This window comes from Martes martes (assembly GCF_963455335.1).
Source record: "Martes martes genome assembly, chromosome: 16".
Lineage (NCBI taxonomy): Eukaryota > Metazoa > Chordata > Mammalia > Carnivora > Mustelidae > Martes > Martes martes.
Genome location: NC_137904.1, coordinates 28,275,093 through 28,296,182, shown reverse-complemented (window position 1 = coordinate 28,296,182; position 21,090 = coordinate 28,275,093). Strand labels below are relative to the sequence as shown.

The window sequence follows — 21,090 nt, the reverse complement described above, 5'->3', positions numbered from 1 at the left end:
CTGGAGCAGGGGAGCGGGCAGGGCACTGAGCCCAAACACCCGGGTTGTTTTCAGTCTTATTTCTGCCACTAACGTGATGAGAGACTCCAAGGCAGGATTTATCTTTCTGGGTCCCGTTTTACACACTGGCGAAAGAAGTGAATTGGACTTAGTTTACACATCATGATCTCATTTAAGCCTTATAAAAATCTCATGAGGTGAGTCTACTTCTTCCTGTTGGGGGAAAGGAGGCTCTGACAGGGCTGCAATTCTGAGATGGCAGCAGTGGGAAGGGGCTTCAGACCTCAGCCTGACTTCAGGTCCACCAGCCCTCCCGTGACATCACAGAAACATCTGCCACCTCCTTCAAGTACTAGAATTCAACACTGAACAACTTTACGTACCGGAATGCGGTCTGATCCTAAAGCTTGCAAGCAAAAGAAAAACAACTATTCTCCAGGCAAGTGTTCTAGCACATGTGTATTATGTGTGGGAATAAGTCAGGAAACAGCAAGAAATAAGACTGTAGCCAGTGGGGATTTGAGGCTCTGGAATTTTATCCAAACCTCAGAGGAGATAATGTTAAGGAAGTCAGGTTTCATATTTCAGTTTTCTTTCCAAAAAGAGGATGATATCTATGTGACTCTCCATCCATCCTTACTACTGGGGCTGTAGGGTCCAAAGTGGGGTTCTAGAAATGGCTGGTTTCCCCGGAAACTTGAGAGTAAGTAGAGATATCTTAGAGCTATAAATCTGCTCTAAATACTTTTAAAAATAATAATCTATATTTGGTTGATATAAAAAAGCAATTGACTTTAAACTACCACCAACCTTTGTGGCGAATATAAGGCTTTATCTGGTTCCAGACTTTGGTCAACAGGCTGAGTTTCAGACGGTTATATGGTGAATTTGATACTAAATTTGCAAGGCACTGCAAAATACAAGAATAGCCCATCAATCAGTCTGAGTAAGCCACAGCACAGACACAAACTTTACAGCATTTAATTAAAAAAGAAAAGTCTTCATAGTCATTCGAAAATCAGTCTTTTTCTTTTTTGTTCTTTTTTTAGGGGAATAGCATTTGTATTCTCATTGGTACAACTTAATACTAAAAATAGGAGTATTTTTAGTAAATTATTTACTTGGACATACAGAAATTATAGGTCAGATCAAATAAGTAGGCACAACAGGATAGCTTTAAATAAAATCACCAGTTAGACTTCCAAATAGGATATCATTAAATAAAATTAGTACTTAGTTATATTCTTAACTCAAATTACTTTTGGACAATGTAAAACATACAGAATTGAAACAAGACAAAACCCCTCCAGAACCTATGGATAACTTGGCATGCTTACCTTAATTATTTGAGTAAGGGTCTGTGAGGAAGACTCGGCCACCAGCGCTAACAAAAGACATCTGTGCAATTCTCTAATGCTGGATGCAATCATAACGGAGAAGGGAGTGAAAGCCCTTCGGTGGTCACTGGTATCTTCAGCAACAGACAGAAACTGCTTTGAGCCTTCCAAGATGGCAGATAAAACTTGCAGAGCACAGGCACGTGTCTGAAATTTCAGGATGATTCCCATCAGTTAGTTAATAATCAGGAGTCAAATCCCCTTCTTGGGGTGCCTGGGTGGCTCAGTGGGTTAAAGCCTCTGCCTTCAGCTCACGTCATGATCCCAGGGTCCTGGGATGGAGCCTTGCATTGGGCTCTCTGCTAAGCGGGGAGTCTGCTTCCTCCTCTCTCTCTGCCTGCCTCTCTGCCTACTTGTGATCTCTCTGTCAAATAAATAAATAAAATCTTTAAAAAGAAATCTCCTTCTTCCTATTTTTGTTTTTAATTTTGGAAGTATTGTGGATCCTTTTAATTAGGAAAATAAAGGCATTGGGATTATCTATCAGGTCCTAAAAGTAGCCATGAACTAGGCCCCTTGCACCTCCACTTTAAAAAGAGCCTTATATCACACTGCTCTTAGGTTTTCTTACAGTAAGGAACGAGTCTAAGCTACACAACTGTACAAAAACCTGAAATCATGAACATGAGAATAACTTAAAGAAAAATTAGAGGCCTGGTTTATTCGAGTATAAGACCAAGGGAAAAGAGAGAGTGAAATAGCTCAGGGGGCAGAAATAAAATACATGAGTCTAGAGTCTGTTTTACATCAAACATGCTGCTTTATATGCTCTCCTGAAGCATCCGTGAGTGCTCTAATTAAACAGGATATAGAGACTCTGCACATTCAACGTTGCAGGCATCATTCGTGATCCAATTTTTCAGAAACACTCTTAAGGTACAGAAACGAACACTGCCTGTAGTGAGCCTTTGATAATCAAAGAAAGGAAAACCATTAACTGTAGCCTGACGGATGGAAATGGAAGTATGTGCCCTTTTGCTAATGGCTGGAAGATTCACTGTCGGAAGACAGTGAATTCACTTCACTTGTCGGAAGATTCACTGCAGCAAGCTTGTGTTTCTAATGCTAAATATGACTTTCACTTGGTACTCAGTATTTTGTGGTACTGAAACTAAGGAAAGGAAAAAAAAAGAAAAGAAAAAGAAAGCCAATTTAACCGAAATGAAATATAGGTGATAAATGTAGGACTAATAATGTAATACTGTATCCTCTTTGGCCAGTCCCCCAAAATACCAAACACTGTCAGATAATTTTAAAATGGAGACTCAACATTGTAATTTGAATCTAGGGGCACCTGGGTGGCTCAGCTGGTTAAGCGTCTGCCTTTGGCTCAGGTCATGATCCCAGGGTCCTGGGATTGAGCCCCACATTGGGCTCGCTGCTCAGCAGGGATCCTGCTTCTCCTGCTGCCCCCACACCCACTCGTGCTTGCTCTCTCACTCTCTCTCCCTCTCAAATAAATAAAATCTTTTAAAAAATAATAATTCTAATCTAAGTATTTGCTCATCACGAAGTGTATCTGAGTTTGGTGTGAAAAAGGTTTTCCAGAAAATCTGCAACTGTATCATCTCTGGGTAACAATGAATAAATCATTTTTGCATGCCTCTTGTAGAGTGGACTCACAAACAAAAAACTGAAAATTTATTGCTTTGAAAATAAATTTGTAGTAGAGCAATATGAGTCTTCGGAATTAAGCACAATCACTGAATTTAGGAAGATGACAATATATTAGGAAACTGTGTGTGTGAGAGATTGCTCATGAGAAAGAACTCATGCACAAGTCACACGTCTGCTCATCCAAGAAAGAATTAGATCAGGTGCTGGAAAACTTTTTCTGTGAAGGATCAGTAGCACACACTTTATAGTTTAGACTTTGTAGGCCCAAGAGTCTCTGTTGCAACCACCCAGCCACAGCAGCACAGACACTAAAGATTAAATAGGAATGTGTTCCAATAAAGTTTTACTTATAGACAATGAAGTCTGAATTTCATTTAATATTTACAATCATGAAATATCATTTAAAATAAAAAAAATTTAAAAGCATAAAACTATTCTTAGTTCATGCATCATATAAAAACATACTTTGCCAACCCCTGAGTAGATGGCTGGTCTGAACTGAAAAATGTAGATGTTATGCTAAACCTCCATTTCTTCAGATGGTAATTAAAAACCACAATTCCAACAGCTCACAAACCAACTATAATAAAAAACCAAGTCGTGGAGAGCAATGAACTGATGTTCAAAAGTTAAAAAATTTTAGCTCAATTAACTTTGGTACCCTATAAGGGAAAAAGTATCCATGACCATCAACAGATGAAAACAAAAGTCATGTCACTGAAACGTATCACTGAGATATAAACTCTGTATAAAAAATTGATACTATATCAAATTATACTTCTCATAGTTCTGATTTAATTTCCTTTAAACCCCGTTTAACATACCTTTGTTGCTAAAAAATGCTATTTATGACACTGGGTTGTTCAAGTTCTGCTTCACTGACTCTTACATCAATATTTAATAAACTGTTGACCAGTTCTGATCAGCACTTCCATCAGAAATTACTGATGTGCAAGCAAACTGTAAGAGGTGCAGCTCTCCAGAGAATTCCTTTTGTTAAGTTTTTATTATCTGAGTGTTTACAATGATGAATGAAGACTTTTCAGTCAGATAAGCATCAGTGTGCTCCGTTTCACCAGTGGGCAGTTTCACTTCCTTGGACATGCAGTCTTGTTCAAAGGTAATGAAACTGCCCTTTCCCTATCTTGCTACCTACAGATGCAGTAGAAATGTTTGCTATGGTCGCTCAATCAATCTTTATGTTTTCTTTTTTAAAAAAAATTATATTTATTTATTTAAATTCAATTAATTAACATATAGTAGATTGTTTCAGGGGTACGGGTCTGTGGTTCATCAGTCTTATATAATACCCAGTGCTCATTACAACACATACCGTCTCCAATGTCCATTACCCCGTTACCGCATCCCCCCAGGCCTCTTGCCTCTAGCAACCCTCAGTTTGTTTCCTGATTCTCTTACGTTCTCTTAAGTTTGTTTAAGTTTAAGTGAAAGTTCTCTTAAGTTTGTTTCTCTTATGGTTTGTCTCCTTCTCTGGTTTCATCTTGTTTCATTTTTTCCTCTTCCCCTATGATCCTCTGCCTTGTTTCTTAAACCCCACATATCCTTTTTTTTATGTTTGTTTGGTCAAAATCTTTCTGGGAAGGTGATAAAGAAGTCACTGCTGGGAGTGGGTAGCAGGGAGGTTTCGATGCACGTGGCTGTTCCCTTCTTTGGCTTTGTCCTAGGACTGATTATTCTGCACAATTTCTGTTCAAGGTTACTTTTATTTGATTGCATTCCCAAAGTTGGCTGCCTTTAGGGTGGAGGCATTTGAACACTGTGTCAGGGTCTCTAGATCTGGAGATACCCAAGCCAAGGTCATCTGTATCTTGGTTGGCCTTATAAGGAAAACCTACCAGTCTGTAATAGTTAAAAACTGGCTTTATTCTCTTTCCTAGTTATGCTATTACTTTAGAGTTTGATTTGTTTCTACATTTCACAGTTCTCCAAAAGAGAAATAAACATCATGGAATTTCAAAATCAGAATAATTCTCAATGTACCAAGAAGAAAGTATACCCCATAGTTTGTTCCTTGGATCAAGTCTGGATAATAATCTACCTTTTTAACACCCAAGCAATTTATATAGAAGACATCTGTAAATTAGTCATGGTATTTGCACTGATGATTTGCTCTGTGCTGCCTGGAGACACACAGGCTGTGCTTTTTGAAGCACATCTGGCCGGCTACTTGCTCCATAGCCCCACCTCCTCCTCAGCTACTGCCGGCAGCTCTCCTCAGCCGGAGGCTCTTCCAATATCCGTATTTTCATCCTTTGTGGTAGTTTTCCTTTCAAATACTAGAATGGCTTCCTTACTCACTTATTTGCCACCATTCATTCCCATTTTCCTCCCAGCTTCTCCTTTGCTACTGATTCAGTCAATCTGAAAATTACTGCTGCTTTTAACTGCTCAAGATATCGGGTATTGCAATTTTTTGTGTGTATAACTGAGGCCCATTTATTTTTCTCCACCCTGTAAGACCTTTTGAAGGGTTACCTAGAAGTCTTCTCATCATAAACATTTTTCTAAGCTTTGCACATCCTTCATAACCCCACTATGGACCAAAATATTCCACTGAGTTTTAAGTCTTTTCATTTTTCTTATTTTCTCACTTTTTATTTTTCTTCTTACAAATACCATGGCAATCAACATTTTCACCAAAGGGAAGGAAGCACAGCTGCTTCGGTGCAGCTTAGAAGGGACACTGAAGTTCTAACACTCACTGTGCTCAGGCTTGAAGTGAGCCCTGGGCAGCAGGCGACCTCACTGTCATCTTTCTCAACCTGTTAGTCACATAAGCCCACATCCTATCCTCCTGCCAGTCCAGTGGTTCACAAGTCAGAACTTGGGTTGGTATTAGTGAGAGCTGTATTCAGATGAGATCAGGTAAGGCAGAGAAAACAATAAAGATGTGTAAAGTTCTTCTTCCTGGTAGCACGTGAGAATTTAAATGCTCTTACCTTCGGAGAAGGATCTTTTAACGTAAGAGTCATCAAGGACAAGGACTGAGGGCTGCCAAGCTCAGGTGTATCAGGAACAAAGGCTGACCAGTAGCCATAAAGAACTTTTTTTTCTATAGATTTTATAGTAGAAAGAAAACAAGCTAATGCTCCTTGGCGAACTTTGGCTTGGTAAGACCTACCCAAGAGAAGGAAGACAAAAGTCTTTCAGTAGTTTTTAAAAAAATATAGACATGAAAGGCTGTTTATTTTAGCCAACTCAAATGATACATTCAACATTCTGAATAAACCCTAAGGTAAAGATGCCAACATGATATTAAAACAAATATTTTTCCATCAAAACATGTTAAAGCAATTTATTTATATAACAAGTTAATAAAGCTGACAATATAAAACAACTAGACAGAAAATAAAAGGGCAACAATTTGACATCAGGAAACTAGTGTTAGATATGCAATACTGCAGAGTGTCCATTCATCCAGCAAACTCGCCCAGAGTACATAAGTACGCGCCAGGCATTGGGCTGAGGCCGACAGACATGAAGCCCGTCTGTGCCCCCAATAAGCTCACGAGGGACAGAGACAGACAGTTAAGGAGATAACTGCAACACAGCATGATCAACCCTAAGGCAGGAATAAGCCCCACAAAGTAGGGACCTAAGCCAGAATTTGGGGAAAGGGGCGTCAGAAAAGGCTTCTCAGAGAACACGACTGCTGAGCTCGTACTGAAGAGGAGCAGTGGTTAACACGGCAAGCAGGTGGGCAGAAGGAGAGGAAATTCCGGGCAGAGGAACCACATATACAAAGGCCCACACAAATGAATCTTCAAGTTAAATTCCGTGTGTCAGTCAGCTTTTTAAGCAAAGTTATAAATTTACAAGCAACGGAGATTATAAGGCATAACAGCATAACAAAATACTACTACCTCATTTTACTCTGCATGCCTCCCTCCGCGTCGGAATAGTCAGACTCACTACTGCTGACCCTTTTCCAGCTGGCAGAATGGATGGGCGGGGAGAATAGGTCTTTTCCTGCAGCACCATCTCCCTCTACAGGCAAACAATGGCCTCCCAGGGGCAAGGAAGAGGGAGTGTTCCCCTCACGCAGGTGCTCTCTGCCTGAGCCAGCGACGGGGGCTACCTCTCTTTCACCACTGGATTCTTCCTCTTCCTCTTCTCCTTGCTGGATTTTCTTGGATTTGACTTTTGATTTTTTCTTTTTATTCTGATTGTAGGAGCAAATGAACACATATATATGATAGCTATTGGTACTTTTCTCATTTAATAATTACTAAATATGTCCCCAAAATGTAGTATGAGGAAAGAAGAAAAGAAAAGAGAAAAAAGTGGCACTTCCTACTCTGTGTGTCTGGGGCTATGCTCCTTAGCATGGGCTTACACACACTCCACCAGACCACGGGAAACAAGGCGGGAAGTGTGTGCAACAGAGCCACGCTTGGAGCCCAGCTTTATATTCTACCCCCGTGACTCTGAGCAAATCACTTTGCCTTCCATTAGTTTGACCTTCCTCATCTGTAACGCCACCTTCCCTGCATAATTGTGAAAGCATTCAACCGCAAGAGAATGCGAGTACAGAAAAGGACTTGGGTGACGATTTTCTCCATTCTCCCAGATAAGACATGTAGCTAGCGCCACTCCAGATGTAGATAAGAAATGCTAGCCCACCACATACAATGCATGTTTTAAGGCACTGGGGCTTTGTAGGTATGAAGTAAAAGCCAGTTTTCTCCCTTTCTCCTACTTTTTTTCAAATGTCTTTGGAATATGTGCCACCTTTTGCATTCTCAAGGTCCCTGACTTTGAGGAAGGAAGGTCCTCGTCCCTTCTATTTTGGATTATTAATGTGGCTCCAGACTCACACCCTTTTACTTGCTACCATAGTGATTTTTCTAAGAAGTACATCCTATAACCTCACTCCCCTACATGAGTCTTCATCTCTACCACCTATAAGATAAAAGTTAACTCCTTAGCATACTGTATAAGACCCTTAGGATGTGGTCTCTGCTACCTGCATGTCCCAGCCTTCCTCTGCACGCACCTGACACTCTAGCCTCCCGGTTAACAAATGGGCTACGCACATGCTCATTCTCTATGCTTACACACCTTCTGTTTCCTCTGAGTAAAACCCTTTCCTTCCTTTTTGTACTTTACTCATTCGTAAGTCTCAGTTTGGCCACCACATTTTTTAAAAAGCCCCCTCTAGGGGCGCCTGGGTGGCTCAGTCGTTAGGCATCCGCCTTAGGCTTAGGGCATGATCCCAAGGTCCTAGGATCAAGCCCCGCATCGGACTCCCTGCTCTGCGGGAAGCCTGCCTCTCCCTCTCTCACTCCCCCTGCTTGTGTTCCCTCTCTTGCTGTGTCTCTCTCAGTCAAATAAATAAAATCTTAAAAAAAATAAAAAGCCCCCTCTTACCCCTCTATTTGGATTGGGTACTCTGATGTGATCCCAGAGTACCCTGTGAATATTCTGATGAAAGAAATCACAATACTGCATTGTAGTTGCCTGTTTATCCACCTTCCCCTTCTCCTCCAAACTGTAAAAATCAGAAGTCTACATCCTTAATGCTTAACATAATGTCTGGGATTTAGCAGATGTTCAGTTAATGTTGTGTAAGTCAATGAGTGAAAGAATTTCTCATTATAAGCATTTGGTAATTAACACCTGATACATTTCTAGTTGTAGTACTCTGGCTCACGTACCTCTATGTCTCAGTTCTCCAACATAAGGGAGTATAAGGGAGATGGCAGCTATATGAACAGGCTGGGAAACTTGGCAGTCACAAGAGAGACCTACGATATTTACCAATTAGCCTTTTATAGAGAAAGTTGGTTGGCTTGTGGTCTTTGGGGAATGAGGATGTGCGGCTTCAGGTATAAAGTGAATGTCCACTGTTATATCTATTACACTGTCTAGAACTCTTAGAAATATAAGAGACTTGAACTGATGTTTTCAGCAGTCTGATGAATTTAAATTTACTATGCTAAAAACCCTAAACTGAAATCAAATTCAGGGTGAGCCTTTGGCACAAGTAGTGATGCAAATCATATAAAACACATATAACAAGCAATTAAAGGCAATCCACAACCTAAGCCTAAGCAGACAAAGGCATACCAGAGTTGGTCGGGAAGCGCTGGATTCAGGTTGCTGTGGTTTGACAGGTGGTCGCCCGTCATACTGAGGAAGTAGAGTCGGGTATAACACCGTGGGCAGCTCTATGTTTAGTCCCGGGAGTCCATGAAACATAGATTTCTAATAATGATGATTAAGGAGACACACACACACAGAAAACTAATCATAAAACAATGACTCACCATGTTCTGGATCACATCAATGAACAGATTAATGTCTAGAAGCTTACTAAAGAAATTAAAATGGACAGAAAATTTATACGTTGGTGGTTTAGGGGTTACAGAAGCATTTAATTTCATCTGGATAGATCTATCCTGGCCAGATTAGGTTAGGCTTGATTTTAGTTTATTTATTCATGTTTTTTATTAATTTTTAAAATTTATTCAATCTGTTTTATCCAATCCTTTGATCCATAATTTTTTAAACAAGCTATTGTTCTTTTTTCACTTACACATGTCTACACACAGCTGTTTGTCTATCTGGGTGACGGGACAGGGAAAGATTTGACGTTTTGATGATGATCAAGCTAAGTTACCACACATGGCTTTGACCCGAGGCCACTTCCTGGCTGAACTGAAAGGTGGGTCCCCAGAGAAGCTGATCTGACCTTCCCACTGACCGGCAGGCTCAGAAGCCAAAGGATGCATCCTCCTGACGTGATCCTGACCGGCCTCCCGACTGCATGGGCCAGAGCCAAAGGGAAGCCCTGGTTCTTCTTTCAAGTATAAACAGGTTTGAGATGATCTAAAACTAAATTATCTACATATCATAACCTATTCCTTTCCTAACTTAAGATTCATAAGTAAAGTTGCAGAATTTTGATATATTTACTTAAGGCAAGTTTTATTGTTTTCAATTCTTAAGTATGCTTGTATATGAACATTTGAATGATCTTTCCTAAAATATAATACCCTAAAGCTAGCCTTAGAGTGATGATGTGAAGTGGTCCTTATGCCTGGGGTTTAAGGAGGAAAGACACTCGCCATGAGGACTTGGGTTTAAACAGGCAACGCCTCACCTTTAGCACAGCCAGAAGAGCTCCAAGTTCCTCAGTCTGTGTCAGTTTCATCTTGCCCCCATTTAGAAGAGACTGTATACCTTTTAATGCATTTTGTAACAACTAGGGGAAAGAAGAGGACAAGTTTAAAGGTAAAGGAAATGTAGTTATCCAGGGATCAACTTTCTAGCACCACTGAGGCTGGAGGAGAAAAAGTCTCTAGATGATGAAAAAAAAAATTCAGAAAGAGAAAAAAAAAATGAAGATCCAGAGGAGAGAGATCTGATGAACTACGACTAATTATTTTCTAGAAGAATAGAGTGCTCTCACGGAGGAGTGGTCTTATCCTATATGTTTATAAGCTAGCATGTACAAATGGTGAGCAAGAGAAAAAGAAAAAGAAGAGGTGTGTAGTGGGAAGAAGGTGATAGGGATGGAAAAGTAGCAGCGGAGATGGGAATCGGGGAAGCTCTCTGATGCACCAACCTCACTAGTTCTTAAAAGCAAAGCATGTGTGGGGAGCAGGTTTCCAGAGAGCAAGTCTGATCCAGATTAATCTTCTGACCAGCATTCTCATTAAGAAATACCGTCCTGAAGAAATACTACCCCCAAGGAGAGGATGTGGACAACAGCCTTTTTCTGAAATAGTGGAAACACTTAAGAAGCTTCCATTTCCCCCTGTTCTGAGATGACTGTGTGAGAAGCTGACCCTCTGTGGCATGGGAAAGTCATCCAAAGTAAAGCAGGCATCTGCCAAGCATTGTCCATGCTGTGTTTCATAGACTGCTTGCAGGGCTCTACAGGGTAATTGCACCATCTGCCCCATTTCGGACAGAAGGAACAGGGCAGCTCAAGAAGTTCAGTAACTGGGCCAAGGTCTCCCAGCGACAGCAGTCAGAACGCATGAGGTACATCAATAGGTACTGAAGAGCTGCCTTAGAAATACTCACTTTAAAAAGGAGATAAAAGGGGATGCCTGGGTGGCTCAGTCGGTTAAGCTGCTGCCTTCACCTCAGGTCATGATTCCAGGGTCCTGGGATCAAGTCCTGCAACCGGCTCTTTGCTCAGCAGGGAGCTTGCTTCTCTCTCTACCTCTGCCTGCTTGTGCGCACTCTCTCTCTCTCTCTCTGATAAATAAAATCTTTAAAAAATAATAGAACAATAAAAAAAATAAAAAGGAGATAAAAGGGCATGTGGGTGGCTCAATGAGTTAAGTCTCTGCCTTTGACTCAGGTCATGATCTCAGGGTCCTGGGATCGAGTCCCACATCGGGCTCTCTGCACAGCAGGGAGCCTGCTTCCCCACCCCCCTGCCTGCCTCTGCCTGCTTGTGATCTGTCTGTCAAATAAATAAAGAAAAATCTAAAAAACAAAAAAAAACAGAGATAAAGCTGAAAAACAGCATATTTAATATGATCCCACTTGAAAATTATAAAGTTATGCTCATTTACACACAGAAATAATATCTGGGGGCTCACAGAACAAACTGTTCCAAGTGGTTATATTTGAGCAGGGAACTATGAGGAACTTTCATCATCACAGATCTGTAATTTCTGATACGTGTCACTCAGAATTTAAAACATGTTAACAAATTGTCATATTTCTATCAGCTTTTTTAAAAAAGAAATAATATTGCAGATACTGTTGATATCCACTCTCTTCCATCTAAAAGATATTTACAAGGGGTGCCTCGGTGGCTCAGTTGGTTGGGCATCCAACTCTTGATTTCTACTCGGGTCATGATCTTGGAGTCGTGAGATCGAGCCCCAAGTCATGCTCCATGATGGGTATGTGAAGCCTGCTTGGGATTCTCTCTCCCTCTATCTCCTGCCCTTGCTTGTACTCTCTCTCTCACTCTCTCTCTCTCTCTCTCTCACTAAAAATAAATAAATAAAATGACAGTTACTAGTCTGAAATTGTATTGCTTTTATAGTCAGGAGAGAAAAAAAATACTTCTTTTTAAAAAGCTTTAAAATTGCAAAACAAAATAAACAGAAACTGTCTTGTAATTTAAACTGGAAAGATACGATGTCCATCTTTGTAAGTTACAAACATTCCACGCATGCCTATTATCTCTCCACAAAACTAATTTGACAACCAAATTATAGTCTTTAGTAACAGCTTCTGTTCTACTGCTGCTTCTAGACACATCTGTAACATTCACAAGATCAGCAGTAGCCCCACCTACCATGCAAAACGTGATATCATCCGTATCAGATGATTTTGGAGACTGTAAAGTGGTCAAGAAAGCCTGGAAGCAGATATTTGGGTAGGGCTCCTCCAAGTATGGCTGTCCCGGCACACTAAAACACATATAAAAAAAAAAATGCAAACTCAGTCTCCTTTGAAACGGGACTCGCAAAAGAGTAAGAATTAAAAATAGCCATAATACAGACCAATGGAGTTGGACTATGCCCTTGGATGAAACTGTATTGAGGAAGACTGTGCACTTTGTGTAAATAACTGTGGCTATGAGACAGCACAAGGACGGAATGAATAGGAAGGAGGAAGAGTGGTTTCCATAGGGAAAAGTTACAGAAGTCTGTAGTGGAAGACCAGAGGAAGAATTCCTTATTCTGTTTTTCAGTGTTTAAAGGGAAGTAATGCAGACAGGTCCTGTCAAGCCAGAGGCACACAGCTGAACTGGCCCGGTACCCACCCTAGACAACACTGCAGTATAGAGACCAAACAGCAGTTTAAGTCTGTGCTCCTCATTTTTCATTGCAGACATCTACAACTGGGTGGCTGGGATGGGTGCCAATTTCTTAGAAGAAATTGGCTTTGACAGAGGCCTCAACAAAGCTTAAATTCTTATGACTATATTCTAAAAGATTTAATATGGTTAAAGTTTATATGAACGGAAAACAAAGCCTTGGCATATTGCACATGGACTCCTTTCACCCTATTTTAGGGATAAGGTCCTAGTCTAGTTTTTCCCTTATCTTTTCTATAAGCAATATTAAAATTAAAAGTAAACAATATAAGATGATCTTATTAGCAAGGAACATGAGAATCACACAGTAGGTTATTTTTCTAAGTTGGCTCTGGCTTCAGACTGATTGAACCACCCACAAAGGGCCCATGAGAAGCCCTGTCTTACCGCAGCTGGGAGCCGTGAGCATCCACATACCTTAGACATAAGTTTGCCATACAGTGCACGGCGGCTCTCCTGACTTCAGGGTCAGGCTGAGCCGAGTCACTCAACGTCATCAAAATCCCGCTCTTGCCCAGCAAGTCTGGGAGGTACTAAAACAAAATAACAGCTAATGTTGGTCAAAGAAAGCTTCTAGGAAAATATTACTCTTTAGACAGATGTCAGTTTTTAAACTAAAAGGCAGTTAAGTTCCACAAGACTAGCTGCTAGGTAAATCTTCCAGATGGGCATGCAAAGGTGTGCCCCAAAACACCAGTGGGGATCACCATTCCCAGCCTAGGTAGTTGCTGAAGCTCTTCCGTCATGGTTACGTAGCTGAAGGGTAATGATAATAGTAACAGAGATTGATAATAACGGTAATGACATTCATTGAGTGCCAAGCACTTCACGAGGACTGTCTCACTTCATCCTCAGAGGAATTACTGTACACATGAAGACACGAGGCTCACAGTGGTTGAGTGAGAGTTGCTCAAGGTCACACGTACCATGAATGATTGGACCAAAACCTCAGAACGGGCCTGTTGCTTCAGAGCCTGTGTTCCTAACCTTTTGAAGGAAAGACAGAACACAGTTGAAACTACCTTTTGACATTTTGAGCCATTGCAGTAAACCAGAGCTGCCAGGGCTTGAAGGATTTCCACATGTGTCCAGGAACTACACTGCTGAAGAGCAGAAATAGCATACCCCAGCAGGAAAGCCAGGTTCTGTTCATCCACAATCACCTATCAAGACAGGAAAAAATATGCATGATTTAACTGGTAAAAAAATATCTTTATTCTTTCGGACATGTATGCTCACCTGAATCAAGCTATGAAAGACAGAACACATGTGCCCATCTTTCTGGTGTCAAAAAGATCAGCTCTGAAGGCCCTGCAAGTCTGATCATGACAAGGCCTCCTTGCCCCAGGGCCTTGCTCATTACTTCCCCCTTTATTCCCTCCACACAAAGGAGAACCTGGCAAAGTCCTTGTAAATTTTTCTTGACACCGGCAGCTATAAATCCATTTATATGTGTAAGACTCAATCCACTAAAATTGCCTTCTACATAGTAAATGCTCAACAAATACACTACAAATATGCATGTCTGCTAAATAGCTACTATGTCTCACTCTGATGTAGGGAACAGGACAGGAAGACATATCTTTGTCCTCAAGGAGTTTATAATCTTGTTGGGACAAAGCTGGTTAATCGAAGTATCAATTCATGAATAACTGAAATAACCTGTCATCAAAAGCTAGGAAGTCGCCTAAGGGCTATAGGTACCATATGTGATCAGGAATTTTTCCAACTGCCTGAGTTACAAAGGGAATATATCTGACAACAGTAAACATTCAGAAGGTACCATATCAGTGTGAAAAATTCTAAACTTGAAAATAGACTCATTTCATTTAGGAAGTCACACATAGCAGACACTGCTTACCTATCAGCATTCATCTCCTGTCTCCTGCTGGCAGAGTACTGATTTTATTTGGTTGCTCATCTCTTGCACATGAGACCTGAGGGTAAATCCCAATTAGCTAAGACAGTGGTCCTCTACTGGGGGCAATCCTATTTCCCAGGGAAATAAGATTTTTTTTTATGGCAGTGACTATAGACATTCACAATTGGGGGGATGCTACTAGCTTCTAAGGGAGAAGAAAAGAGAGATGCTGCTAAAATCCTATAATGCACAGGACTGCCACTCACAACTAAGAATCATCCAATCCAAAATATCAATAGTGCCAAAATTAAGAAACTGTGATATGAAAGTTGAGCTGCACATTGTAATCATCTAGGGAGTTTAAGCCCTCTAGGTGATTCTAATATGCAGTCAAGGTTGACCCATGGTTTAAGCCACTCATGGTAAACCATTCCCCTGATCAGAGGGGTGTAGAGGGGTTTTCATATGACTTAGGTCTCTCCAGCCAAATATAAGGGGAGGTCTGATGGAGAGTGTGGGGGACAAGAAGCCTCGTTCTTAAATCAAAGGAACACAAAACAAATTGTTCTTTTGTTTCTGCAGGATGTTATTTATTTATTTCACATGGGAGGCCTGGAACTGAGGCCGCCATCTTGACTGTAAGAGATACGGAAAACCCATACAGACAGTGAATGAAAAAAATGCCATAAGTTTCTTCTTATTAAGTGCCCCTTGGCGCTCCTCCCTTGGGGGTTGTGACATGAGATAATTTAAAAAAATTTTTTTAGCTATTCTAGGTTGGTTTTTCTGTTTCTTGCAGCCAAAAGAATCCTAGATTAATGGTAATTAATGCTAATTGTAAATTTTATGCTAACTATATTCATGTACTCATGTGGTATCCTATGGTAGGTAACAGCTGCAACTTCTGAACTGTTTCTAAAAAGATATGATATTTATTTGGAAGTTAAGAAGGTTCTGGAGAGAGGGGAACCACAGTACAGACCTTGATATAAGTAACAGGGGTCTTTTCATCTAATGTCCTCTTGCTCCCAAGCTACTTCTTACATTTTATGATGAACAAAGTAGAATGAAAATGGTAGCTTTGGGAAAGGGGGATAAATATTAGTAGGAAAGAATCAGGGGATTGTTTCAACTTTTTCTTAGATATATCTTGGTCAAATACATCTTCCATGAAAAATTCTAAGACCTGGAGGCCTCAGTGCTATTGGTTTCTTGAACCAAACAGAAAGGGACACCTCTCATGGACAAACTTCTAGAACTGAGCAGCATAATTTTTTTGGTCAGAATTATATTTAATATCATTCTTATTAAGGAACTGCTTCTTGCAGTTTCTCAAAAGATCAGCCTATCACACCTAACACAAATGTAGTGTTTCAAAGGTTTAGTTTATGATGAATTCTAAGGTCATACACGTGATTACCTGTAATCTGTTAAGTAAATGGTGGATAAGCTGAGACACTTTGCTGACAAGATGATTCTGATTAAGAGGCACCAGTCGGCAAGCTTGGACAAGAAGAGTACAGACATCCTACCAAAAAAAAAAAAAAAGATAATGAAAAGGCAATATGCCTATTAGTCAAGTGAAGAACCACCACCCACCACCCCCTACCCCCCACCAAATATAGCCAAACAGAAAAATGAAAGTGAATGTCCACACTCAAAATGAGGAAAGATGAAATCTGAGGTAGAAAGTCAGAAAAAAAAACTAAATGACACCACAGAAATGTGATGACCTAAAAAAGTATAAGACTCAATGTGGTTTTGGTCAGGCTGAAGACTCGAGAGTCTCCACATATGTAGAGACAGTGTAATTAAATAACCAAAGAAAGGCCTCCAGAATGTAAAAGTACACAGTGAAGTTAAAAATACCAAAAAGTAAACAGACACATGAAAAGATGCTGAACACCACTCATCATCAGGGAAATGCAAATCAAAACTATAATGAGACATCACTGTACACCTGCCAGAATGCCAGAATGGCTAAACACAAAACACAAGAAACAACAGGTGTTGGCAAGGATGTGTGGAAAAAGGAACCCTCATGCACTGTTGGTGGGAATGCAAACTGGTGCAGACTCTGTGGAAAACAGTACAGAGGTTCCTCAAAAAGTTAAAAATGGAACTACCCAATCGCACTACTGGGTATTTACCCAAAGGATACAAAAACACTAACTCAAAAGGATACACGCACCGCTGTTTACAGCACCATTATTTACAACAGCCAAGATGTGGAAGCAGCCCAAGTGTCCATCCATGGATAAATGGATAAACATGTGGTTTATATATCTACAGTGGAATATTACTCAGCCATAAAGAAGAATGAAATCTTGTCATTTGCAATGACGTGGATGGAGCTGTAGAATATTATGCTAAGTGAAATGTCAGTCAGAGAAAGGCAAACAACATATGATTTCACTCATCTGTGGAACTGAAGAAACAAAACAAACAAGCAAAGGGCAAAAAAGACAGAGAGAGAGACAACCAAAGAAATAGACTCTTAACTATAGAGAACAAGTTGATGGTTACCAAAGGGGAGACAGGTGGGGCGATGGGGGAAATAGGTGATGGGGATTTAGGAAGGCACTTGTGAAGAGCACTGGGTGATGTATGGAATTGTTGAATCACTATATTATACACCTGAAATTAATATAACACTGTATGTTAACTACATGGGAATTAAAAATATTTTTAAATAAAAAAAATAGAACTCATTCATTCCTATCTTAAAAAAGAAAAGAAAGTAAGCAAATCATATTTTCAATGCCATTGGGAAAATCAGAAATGACACCTGGATCAATTTATTGTAAAATAAGGTAATTCTTTAAAAAAAAAGAAGAGGGCAATCTATTTGCAAATCACACTATTCATTCATCCACTGATGTTTATTGAATTGAAAGGTCTGGAGCACCTACTATGTGCTAGGGAGTGTACTAGATCTTTGGGCTCCAAAGATGAACATGTTCCTGAACTTTAAAAAGAGCTCATAGTGAGGAAGACAGAAATACTCATAAATAATTAAGGTGAATTAAATGCTGAAAGAATTAACTGCAAACTCCATGGGGAAATGGTAATTAGGGAGGTCTTATGGAGGTGATTTTTTTTTAAAGATTTATTTATTTTAGAGAGAGAGAAAGCACAAGTTGGGGGGAGGGCAGAAAGAGAAGGATTGAGAATCCCAAATAGACTCTGTGCTGAGTGTGGGGACTGATGTGGGGCTCGATCCCAGGACCCTGAGATCATGACCTAAGCTGAAACCAAGAGTAGGACACTTAGCCCACTGCCCCACTCAGGAGCCCCAGGGAGGTGGGTTTTTTTGTTTTGTTTTGTTTTAGATATCGTCTATTTGCTTGAGAGAGAATGAGAGAGGAGGGGGTCAGAGGGAGAAGCAGAATCCCCGCTGAGCAGGGAGCCAAATGTGGCACTCGATCCCGGAAGTCCAGGATCATGCCCTGAGCCAAAGGCAACCAACTGAGCCACCCAAGTGCCCCTCACGGAGGTGATTATTAATCATAATCTGGAATGATCTGAAGGATGACTAAAATCTGCCAGACAGACAAAGCAAAGAAAGACACAGCAAGCAACGGGAATGGAGTGTGCAAAGACCTAGAATACCAGTAGGTGTGAAACACTAGTAGATGCTGAGGAACAGCAGGTTTTAAATGACTGCACACAAGGCACAAAAGGAGAAGTGACAGGAGACTGGAAAGGCACATATTTTTGATGAAAAAATATCAAATTATAATAATAAAGCAAAAGGTCCTAAGTACCCCCCCCTTAATTCCATTCTGCTCCCTGGGGACATACACTATTATTTCCTTGTAAACTCTTCCATTCGTTGCTGTGAACTCTTTACATCTATAAATGTATGTATTCTCTTAGACACGCTCCTCACTCTGTATGTCATACTGCAACGAACTGTTTTGTAACCTGCTCTGATCATCTACCAATATGTATTGAAGATCTGCCCAAATCAGAGCTTTGCCTTTCGAATCAGATTTTTTCCCATAAAAGAAAAGACCACTCTAGTAGTAGAACAAAGAATGGTTCGGAGAAGAGCTAGACAGGAGGCTGAAGAGAAGTTTGAGAAGACCAGTGGAAGAGTTCAGGAGTCATCTTGCCTAAGGGCTTAAGGCACTGCAGTGAGAGCACAGAAAAGGGAATAAGAAATATTTATGAGATGGAATCTGAAGAATCCGCATTGGGTAAGATCTGGGAGGAAAGAGAAAGCACCAGTGTTTGTGCCAGTGTGACTTGGCAGACTGGGCATGTTTCCGTGAGTTGGGGCATGGGACGGGCTGTGGATACAGTTGTCTCCAGAGAAAATGTAACTTCGTTTTTAGGAACTGTCAAGTCTGAGGCACCTGTGAGCACCAGAGGCAGTGGTATGACTGGGTCAAGAGTTCTGGGAGTCCAGTAAGTAGTATCCAAGGCCTGGTGTGTGTGAATATTATTATTACTTACTGTTGGAGTACTTCTAAACAGGAGGCAGATAGGAAGAGCTAGTAGGGAACAACATAAAATGGCAGGGAGCATGTGACAGCCTTAGCTCCAACCCTACCTCTGCCTTTTGCCAGCAATATGACACTGGATCTTTACGTGCCTCAGTATTTTTATCAGTAAAGTAGATCTAATACTACCCACGTTGTAAGATTCCTAGAACCGTACACCGTAAAGTACAGTACATGATGGTCTGAGTACCATGTCTTCAATAAATGGAAGAAGTGAATTTTATAAGCAAAGTGTTCTGTACGCAGGGAGTGGAGCTGGGCGACGTGAAGGTGCGACCAGAGATGACACCTGCAGTGTTATCAGAGCAGAAGTCATCAAGTGGGGTTTTAAAGATGCGAGTTTGGGGGCGCCTGGGTGGCTCAGTGGGTTGAGCCTCTGTCTTCGGCTCAGGTCGTGATTTCAGGGCCTGGGATTGAGCCCCGCGTCGGGCTCTCTGCTTAGCGGGAAGCCTGCTTCCCCCCCTCTCTCTCTGCCTGCCTCTCTGCCTACTTGTGATCTCTCTCCCTCTGGCAAACAAATAAATAAAAGCTTTAAAAAAAAAAAAAAAAGATGCGAGTTTGCCAAGCACTGCAGGATCTTCAGCTGGAGGAGGGCAGAGACTGCCGCGGTCGGAGGGAGCCTGGGAGCCTAGAGCTGAGTAACGCGTAGCGGGGCTGCGAAAAGCCGGGCGCGGCAGGCAGGAGCGACCAGCTGGGTCCCTGAGGCTGGGACCGGGGCCAGTAGGCACGGCCCGAGTCCTCCCCACCCCGCCTACCTCCGGAGCCACGCCGCCGCCCTCGCTGTAGTTCTCAGAGATGAGCTGGTCGAAGAGCAGGTGGATCTCGGTCCGGGCGGAGCTGCTGTCATCCGGGCGCAGGGCGCAGAGCCTGGCGGACAAGCAGCGAAATCCACTGCTGCGCTCTGGTGGCGGCTCTCGTAGCACTTCGCGCCCGGGAGAGCCGGCGACTTGTACCGCCGCCATCTTTCCTACGTACGACAAGAGGGAAACACTTCCGGGGTATTCCCGGCTCCGCGCGCCAGTTCCGGAAATACTTCTTTAGACCCGGTCCGTCCTCGGAGTGTTCTGCGAATATTCGTCAGAAATTAACTTGGTGTTTTTTTGTTTGTTTGTTTTGTTGTTGTTGTTGTTGTTGTTGTTGCAGCTTTATCTCCCACTTGTCTTTGAGTCCTGGCTGAAAAGTGGGACTCTGTCCTCCTAGAAAGTGTGTTTCTGGACAGGGCTGACATGGCTGTTTAGTACTAGCGTTTCAGGCGGGCTGGAGTTGGAGAGGGGCTGTTGGTGGTGGCAACAGCAGAAACCTCTAGTTCTACGACATCCTTGGATTCTTCTTACATCGTGTGAGAGCCTTTGATTCTTACCCAGGCACAAAACCACCCTATAAATAGAGGGTATAAGTCCCAGTGTTCCTTGCAGCTGGCTGTGCATCCTTCTGAGAAACTTGTGCTTCATTAGACAAGAAAAGAAATTTGAAGTTCAAACTGAGCCATGTAAAATATAACCTGCCTAGGGTGACCTGGTTGAGATTGGACACCCCAAGATTTCCTGTAGCCTTAAAAGCAAGAAGCTGGAAAAGAAAATAGCCATTTTAAATGCTGTAAACAGTTTTTTAGTCACCCAAGAGGTGAAGGCATGAAATTTACACTTGGTCATGTCTTGGGTTTTTAAATTATGCAAATATAGAGCAGATGCTCATCAGTGGTTCTTAGGAAAACCTCGGAATCACCCGAATGTACACGTTTTATCCTGAGACTAAAACACTTGTGTTTAGCTATAACAATTGGGGACATGCTTTAGAAGAGCTTGTTTTCAGAAGACTTTGGGTTTTGGGAAGAAATACTAATTTTTTGTTTGAATTTAGATGTCATTGTGCTCATATATTATTGCTTAT

General features: G+C 41.4%; 1 protein-coding gene across 2 annotated transcripts in view; it reads right to left on the bottom strand.

Moving 5' to 3' along the window:
• HEATR6 (HEAT repeat containing 6) overlaps window positions 1–20,178 on the bottom strand; it is a 34,258-nt gene extending 14,080 nt beyond the window's left edge. Inside the window, exons 1-12 of one of the 2 annotated variants that reach the window (XM_080825711.1) lie at window positions 19,956–20,178; window positions 16,113–16,220; window positions 14,693–14,768; window positions 13,854–13,994; window positions 13,249–13,364; window positions 12,307–12,421; window positions 10,141–10,242; window positions 9,105–9,242; window positions 6,899–7,197; window positions 5,975–6,152; window positions 1,338–1,544; window positions 811–910 (exon numbers count right to left, since the gene is read on the bottom strand). In XM_080825711.1, the coding sequence (XP_080681837.1) occupies window positions 811–910; window positions 1,338–1,544; window positions 5,975–6,152; window positions 6,899–7,197; window positions 9,105–9,242; window positions 10,141–10,242; window positions 12,307–12,421; window positions 13,249–13,328 (1,219 nt within the window). In that variant the 5' untranslated portion in view covers window positions 13,329–13,364; window positions 13,854–13,994; window positions 14,693–14,768; window positions 16,113–16,220; window positions 19,956–20,178. The remainder of the gene's footprint in view (window positions 1–810; window positions 911–1,337; window positions 1,545–5,974; window positions 6,153–6,898; window positions 7,198–9,104; window positions 9,243–10,140; window positions 10,243–12,306; window positions 12,422–13,248; window positions 13,365–13,853; window positions 13,995–14,692; window positions 14,769–16,112; window positions 16,221–19,955) is intronic. The other variant, XM_080825710.1, reaches the window with a different exon arrangement.
• Between the last annotated feature and the right edge of the window lie 912 nt (window positions 20,179–21,090).